Source organism: Poecile atricapillus, chromosome 10 (genome assembly GCF_030490865.1).
Source record: "Poecile atricapillus isolate bPoeAtr1 chromosome 10, bPoeAtr1.hap1, whole genome shotgun sequence".
NCBI lineage: Eukaryota > Metazoa > Chordata > Aves > Passeriformes > Paridae > Poecile > Poecile atricapillus.
In genome coordinates this window covers 14,458,275-14,465,766 of record NC_081258.1, presented here as the reverse complement: position 1 = coordinate 14,465,766, position 7,492 = coordinate 14,458,275, and the positions used below count along the sequence as shown (strand labels likewise).

Here is a 7,492-nt window from a genome sequence, read left to right as displayed (position 1 = left end):
TGGGACTGCACTGCACCATACTGGGCTGTACAGGCCTCAGCTGGGCTGCACTGGGTAGTACAGGAGTGGGACAGGCTGCACTGGGACTCCACCAGCATCACCAACCTGGGACTGGTTTCCAAAACTGTGAGTGGTGGAAACAACCCTTGGGATGTCCCAGAAGCTTTGGCAGGGTCTGGGATGGGTGGCTGGGAGGTAGTGTCCCCACCCAGCCTGCCTGCACCCTGCTCCCCAGGGATTTTCCAGTGACCCTCATTCCACAGGGCCTTCCCTAAATGCATCTCTCTTCCCCACCCAGCAGCCACATCCTCTGTGAATGTGTGGGGATGTCCAACTCCTTCCTGTCACCCCACAGCCCACCATGGGATGGAGAAACAGGGGCTCCAGTCTAGCAGTACTTGAATTTATTAGTAAACTGTTCTTTGGTAAATGATAAAAACTCAAGAGACCAAAGGAATGAAAACAACACCCCCGCAAAGAAAAAGAAATCATGTCATTAAATAAACCAGGCAGATGGAAAAAAAAATAGTTTTCCCCCGCAAATGGGATTTTAGCAACCTACAGCAAACCCAAGAGCTGTTGGGGGAGCTCTGCAGTGATGGGGGCTCCCCCTTGTGCTTGTTTTCGGGGAGGAGGAGCATGGGCTGTGTGTATGGGGGTCCTACATGGGGGGCTCATTGCAGAGCACCATCTCCAATTCCTTGCGGTAGAGTTTGCCCCCGTCGGAGAGGTTCATGATGCTCTTCCTGTAGTTGGTGAGCTGCTGGATGTTCATCTCCTGCAAGGCATGGGGGGCAGTGGGGGTGGGCATCCCCTTTCTTCCTGGGGAGTACCCAGAAGATTACACTCCCCCCAGCTCCAGTGCAGCTTCCCATGAGGATGCAGGGTCAGCACCTGGACCAGCATCTCCTGGTCCCCGTGGAGCATGGACATGGAAAGATGCTGCTGGGAGAGGGGAGAAGGAACCGGGGGGCTCTGGGAGCGGCACGCAAGCTCTGGCCCCACTTACTTTCTTATTCTTCTCATACAGGTCTTTCAAAAGCGCATCCAGCTCATTCTCATCAATGAAGCCATTTCCATCCTGGATAGTGTGGGAGGATATCAACAGCAGGAAGGACACAAGCCCTGCAATTCCCCCTTGGACATGGGCATCCCCAGACCCTCACCCAGCACAGCCAGAGGTAAACTCAGTTCTCCCACCCCAAACCAGAGCAGGGAATTGCCGCAACCAAAAACACATGATTTGGGATTATTTTTTGCCAAGTTATGTTTTCTGGGGTTTCCCATGAGCCAGCTCCCTACCTTGTCGTAGAAGGCAAAGATGGCATTAAATTCATCCGAGGACAGCTTCATTCCCTGGGAAGTGACAAGGGACACCAGGGTATGAGAGCAGGGTTGGAGGCGCAAGCAATGGGAATGGGCTGTTTTTGTTTTATTATTACCACTAGGAGTAGTGTTATGTTACCTGAAACTTCAGAAGAAAGTTTTCTTGTACAGGCAAAAGTCTGAAAAACAAGAAGGGCAGGGAAGAGTGGGAAGATGCCAGAAAAAGACACAGAAAAATCACAGTGTTGCTTTGCTCAGAAACACAAGTAAATTAAAGAGGTTTTCCCTGGAAGCTGGAGCAGACTCTTCCTAAATATATGCATTTCAGGTCTCTTTCCCTCCCCAGCTCTTCCTTCTCACTGCCCGTGACCTTACCGGGACATCTCAGAGAGGCCCAGCTTCCCATCACCGTTCATGTCAAACATCCGCAGCTGTTGGGATACAGACAGAACCCTGTCACCCATCACCTCCTTCTCCCCTGCATGCCACCCATCTGAGTGCTGAGACCCCCAGTGCCCCAGGTCCCACAGTGCCCCAGGTCCCACTTACAATGGTCTGTGTGTACTCCTGCAGCTTGGGCTCGTCGTACGGTCGGTTCGCCTTCTTCAGCAGGTCCGACAAGAAGCCCTGGGAGGAGAGGGTTTTGCTGGCTGTCCCATCCCCAGCTGTCCCAGCAAGGATGTCCCACTGGCAGGGACCCAGCCCAGCCCACCCTATGCCCACAGCCCACCTTGAGCTCGTTGGCTTCGATGTAGCCGCTGCGATCCGTGTCGTACCTGCGCCAAGCCTGTGGAGGCACTGCCATGAGCCTTTGCAGGGGCTCGTGTCCCCCACTCCCTCCTGACGAGTGTGTGTGTCCCTATAAACCCCCACTGAGAGTGTTCCCCACCACCCTAAAGGAGATGGGGCCATCTTACAACTCCCACTGCTGTCACCTGCTCTCCCTTGGGGCTCGATGCTTTTGTTCAGCCCCACACCAAGAGTTCAAGCACCTTTATCATCATGTCAGTGTGCAAGACCAGGCTTTAATATTTAATAATATTTAATTGCATCCCCAAATTAGACAATGGTACCTGCTTACCCCACGTCATGTCATGGGGTGCTCTTCTTTCAGCCTTCCCCTCCACCCAGGATTCAGTTTCCATGTACAAGCTCCTTCCTCTCCAGGATGCTGCACATTCCCTTCCACCACCAGCTATGTTTTATTCCCCATCTGCAATTTCTCTCCCATCTGCATGGGTTCACCCCATGCAAGGGCACAGCAAGGTTGTGGGGTGGTCCAGAGCACATCCCTTGGGCACTTAGGAGCAACCATGAAGGGAAGTTTACAAAAAAGCCCCAAATCCTTGCAGCTCACCTTGCCTAGAGGCTGGGATGAGGCACCCGGCTGCCCTGAGAAGTATGCAAGGGGTGCTGAGAACTGGGAAAACTCGCCACACTCCTGCTCTTCCCTAAACCAGCACTGCCTCCCAGTGCTGAGTTAATGCCAAGAGTTTTAGGGAGACCAGTGGAGGTTTGGGAAGTTCAAGCTCCCAGTTGTTTTCTCAAGGTGGATCTGGATTGAATTCCCTAGGGATCCCCTAGTACAGCATGTCCCACTCACCTCCATGAACTCTGAACTGGAGCCCACATGCTGGCGGAAACACAGCAGAAAATTCTCTTCCGTGGGCAGGATCTGGGCCAGCTGTGGGGAACACAGGCATGGTGGAATGGTGGAGGGGAAACACGAGCATGAGGTTGGAACACAAACAACCCAGGTCCAGCACTGCTCACCTCTGCCATCTCGATTTTACCATCTGCATTTTTGTCGTATTTGTGCATGAACTCCTTCATCTTGTCACCCAAATTGTCCTTCTTTGAGTCCTGCCAGCAAGGAGAGAGGGGATGGGAGCACTTTCACCACTCCCTGTGCTGGTGTTCTCCCACTTTTCTCTCAGAGGAGCCCCAGTCCCACTCATCAGTGCCCAAAGGAGATGGGGCTGACATGAGCATGAGTCTTTGGGCATAAGGGAATGGGGGAAGGAGGGAGCAAAACCAGATGCTCTTACCACACCCGCCCCCTTTCTTGCACTTTCCAGCTCCTGGAAGAAATTTTCCAGTTCTTTGCCTTCAATGTAGCCATTTCCTGGGGGAGGAAAAAAATGCAGTAAGACTTCCACAGTGTCAGAGCACAGGAGGAGAGGGACAGATGTTCCCAGGGGACACAGCACTTGTTCCCTCTGCACCAGGACATGGTTCCAAGGCAACTGTGGCAGCAAAGAAACGCCAGCCAATGTTGATGCTGAGCGTTACACATACCGGTGATACCCAAATTTGCCCAGATGACACACAGCCCTGGACTTGTCCCTTGCACTCATTTGTAGGGCACAGGGGACTTCGTTCATCTTGGTCTTTACTGCATTTTCTGTATCTGATGCTTCAATCAGATGCCTTAAATAAAGGCACTCTATCCCATGCAAGCATCTCCCAGTCAGGACTGTCTCCTCTCACCCCTCTGTGGGGGCCACAGGGGCAAACAGGGAGCAGAGACAAAGCACCCGCACAGCATCCCCCCATCCTGGGTGCAGGATCAGCCCCAGGAAGAGGTGATCCCACTGCCAATCTCCAGTGTGGCCAGGAGCTCCAAAAGATCCCTGTCCTGTGTACCTCACACCTCCCACTGCCAGTATCTGTGCTGAGATGTGGTTCCACTGGAATCTGGGGTATCCACAGCCCTGTCCTGCCTGTGGGATGCTCGATGGCTGGAGAGCGCAGCCACACAGAGCTCCCACAGTGCTGGTCCTTGGTGGCTTTGGGGGGTGGCTGCTGTGCCTGGAAACAGCAGGGTCACATCACAGCTGGGGACAGCAGGGAAGACACTGGCTCCATGATGCTGTCAGACAAGGTGTCACCTCCCTGCCAGAAATCCTCCCTTCCAAGAACATCTGGACACAACAGAGGATGTTGCCCTTTCCCCTCAAGTGCTTGGCTGACGGATAGCCAGGACTCTTCCTTCTGAACATTTCCCCCAGGACTGCTCCACATTTCAGCCTCTGGAGGCTTGGAGCACAGCTCTCTGCTCTGTGCCACCTTTGGCATTATCACCTGCAGGCTCCCTGGCAGCATCTGCTCCCCACTGCAGCACAGCAGCTGGAAATAACCCATCCACATCCCAGCTCGATGCACTGGGGAAGTCCCAGGGTACCTTCCTCTTTGGTGACCACATCTCAGTGGATAAGCAGCAATCCTTCCCAGGAGGGGATGAGGGGCTTGGGTGATATTGGGGTGCTGGTGTGAGCCACTGAGGTACTTGGCTTCCCACTGCTCTTCCCAGGGGCTTTGCTTTTGTGGGTACAGGAGAACCCCAAGTGGCTTTGAATTCAGTTGGGGAAAAAAGAAAAATCAACAGGACTTTTGAACTAGGAAAAAAGAATAAGACCAAGAAAAGCTGTGACCAGTAGCTTGGCTTCCTCCAAGCAGCAGCTTGGACAGGTCTGATCCATGTCCATAGAGCAGAGGGATGTGAAGTGTCATGGAAAATCCCCTCCGGAGAGCTGCAGCCAGTCCATGCAGCTCCACCTCAGAGCCTCGGGGCAGCTGTAGCTGGTAAAGTGAGGACACCAAAGACATCCAAGGGGACATCTCTGGGGCATGACAAGCCTTGAGGGGGAGCAGCTCAAGGCATGGAAGCCACATTGAAGGGGTTTAAATGCAGGGATGAGCTTGGGTGAAGTAGTCCCATGCACAGGGGAATGAACCCCAGGCCCCTCCATTGGCTCAGGGAAGAAGCCAGGGCTGTTGGAGCTCCTGCCTGGTGCAGCCAAGCATTGTCCTTGTCAAGGCCACCTTCCTTCCCGATACCGGCGTCCCTCCTCTCCTGGGCACCTGCCGTGCCGCAGCTCGACAGCCTTGCCCTGCCTGGGGGCTGTGGGCCAAGCTGGATCCGTGCCTGCTGCTGTTTTTTGGAGATGACAGAGCACATCCAAGGGCGCAGTGGGACACGCTGCAGGGAGGCAGCTGGACACCCACATCAGGAGCTGCCTACTCCCACTGAAGTGCCACCTTCCCAACCCCTTGGTGGCTGCTCCAGTGCCAGCTCCAGCAATGAAAGGGACCTGTGTCTGTGTCCCTGATGCTGTGAGGCTGCAGGGGGGGGACCCCAAAATGCAGCCAGGAGCAAGCTGAGCTCCAGTTCCAGCAGCGCAGCTGGGGAGGCTGCATGACACAGTTCCCAGGAGGTTTTTGGTCCCCAAACCTCCCTGCAGGAACAGGAGACAGTGAAAGACAGGAGCTTTCCCCTGGGCTGTTGTTCCCAGCGGGCTGAGCCTCCTTCACGGCACGGGAGCGCTGGAAGAAACTGTTTTCCCACAAAACAGTGCTGGTTTTTGCATTTCCCCCCTTTTTTGGGGCTGACAGTGGTAGGGACAGGGATGTCCTGCCCAGATGTGACTCCGTGAGAAGCTGACATCCCCATAGTGGACACGGTTTTTGCCACAGCATCCCCAGGGGGAGTTTTTGTGAGGCTGGGGAGCAGGCAGGCAGAGACTGCACTCCAGCCGTGGAGGGACCATTCCTCAGCCTGCTCCGGGCGTGGGACACCCTCTCTGTCACTCCTGGCAAAGTGGTGGCCCTGGGGCCAACCTGGTGGCCACACTGCCCCCCTCCCTCCAGGTACCAAGTGTGGGGCACTGCCGAGGCATGGAGACAGAGGGGACCGAGGGTGGACACTGGGCACCCCGGGAAGGGCAAGACACCCAGAGCATCACCCAGAGATGAGACCAGCCCCGAGCAAATCCCAGCTCTCAAGGCACCCGGAGGACGTGCCAAGGAGACCCGGGATATCCCGGGCTCAGCGTCCCGTGGGCTGAGGGCTCCCAGTGGGGTCCAGTTCTGGGGCTCCCGTCGGGGAGGTCCTAGGGGACCGATCGCTTCCCCGACCCCGGAGCTTCAACCGACGGGGCTGCACCCCGGAGACTCTCCATCACCCCGGAGACTCTCCATCCTGGAGTCTCTGCATCCCGGGAGCTCTCCATCACCCCGGGGGCTCACCGTTACCCCCGGGCTGCGGAGGCGGAGGCTCTATCTTCTCCTCCGGGATGTCCAGGGACTCTTCACCCCCCCGCCCCCTTCAGCCCCGCGTCCCCAGGGATGCTCAGCCCGTTGCCCTCCCCGCCGGTTTTTTGAGGAGCGAAGTGTCCCGCGCACCCCGGGACTGACCGTCCGCGTCGAAGTGCCGCCAGATGTCGAGGAACTGGGAGGCGGTGAGCTCGGCCAGGTGGAGGTGCGGGGCCTGCTGCGGGCCGGCCATCCCGCTCCCGATCCCGATCCCGCTCCCGATCCCGATCCCGCCGCTCCCGATCCCGCCGCTCCCGATCCCGCCGCCGCCCGCAGCCGCCTTTTATACCCGCCGCCGCCGCGCCGCCCGCCGCCGCCAGAGGGCGCCGCAGCCCCGGGACACCGGCAGGGCACGGGGGACGGCGGGTACCGGGACAGCGGGTACCGGGACAGCGGGTACCGGGATAACGGGACAGCGGGTACCGGGACAGCGGGTACCGGGATACCGGGACAGCGGGTACCGGGACAGCGGGTACCGGGATACCGGGACAGCGGGTACCGGGATACCGGGTACCGGGATACCGGGACAGCGGGTACCGGGACAGCGGGTACCGGGACAGTGGGTACCGGGACAGCAGGTACCGGGATACCGGGACAGCGGGTACCGGGATACCGGGACAGCGGGTACCGGGACAGCGGGTACCGGGATATCGGGACAGCGGGTACCGGGACAGTGGGTACCGGGATACTGGGACAGCGGGTACCGGGATACCGGGACAGCGGGTACCAGGACAGCGGGTACCGGGACAGAGGGTACCAGGACACTGGGACAGTGGGATACCTGGATACCGGGAAAACAGGTACCAGGATCCTGGGACAGTGGGACACCAGAATAACGGGACACTGAGATACCGGGACAGCAGGATATTGGGACAGCAGGTACCAGGATACTGTGATAACGGGACAGCGGGTGCCAGGATACCAGGACAGTGAGACAGCGGGACACCAGGACAGCGGGTACCCGGATACCAGGACAGCAGGATACCCAGATACCAGGACAGCAGGATATTGGGGTATCAGGACAGCAGATCAGGATATAAGAACATTGGGACACCAGGATACTGAGATACTG

The 7,492-nt window shown here is 57.2% G+C and overlaps 1 protein-coding gene across 2 annotated transcripts; it reads right to left on the bottom strand.

Moving 5' to 3' along the window:
• Positions 1 to 389: 389 nt before the first annotated feature.
• On the bottom strand, positions 390 to 6,655 carry CALB2 (calbindin 2). Of its 2 annotated transcripts, XM_058845531.1 has the most exons (11): positions 6,523 to 6,655; positions 3,375 to 3,451; positions 3,100 to 3,189; positions 2,930 to 3,010; positions 2,057 to 2,113; positions 1,876 to 1,953; positions 1,702 to 1,757; positions 1,466 to 1,505; positions 1,303 to 1,356; positions 1,010 to 1,081; positions 390 to 778 (listed from the first exon to the last, which is right to left on the bottom strand). In XM_058845531.1, exons 1-11 carry the CDS (start codon positions 6,611 to 6,613, stop codon positions 662 to 664), a joined length of 813 nt encoding a protein of 270 aa, XP_058701514.1. In that variant the 5' UTR covers positions 6,614 to 6,655; the 3' UTR covers positions 390 to 661. The 2 variants fall into 2 exon arrangements, 1 of the variants encoding a protein (XP_058701514.1); XR_009278333.1 differs by having other exon boundaries at positions 705 to 778; positions 1,010 to 1,356.
• Between the last annotated feature and the right edge of the window lie 837 nt (positions 6,656 to 7,492).

Coding starts and splice junctions, on each gene's coding strand:
- CALB2 (XM_058845531.1), bottom strand. CDS start 6,613: ATGGCCGGCCCGCAGCAGGCCCCGCACCTCCACCTGGCCGAGCTCACC. Junction 3,452..6,522: donor GCGGCACTTCGACGCGGACG/GTCAGTCCCGGG, acceptor TTCCTCCCCCAG/GAAATGGCTACATTGAAGGC. Junction 1,954..2,056: donor TCGAAGCCAACGAGCTCAAG/GTGGGCTGTGGG, acceptor CTCTCCTCCCAG/GGCTTCTTGTCGGACCTGCT.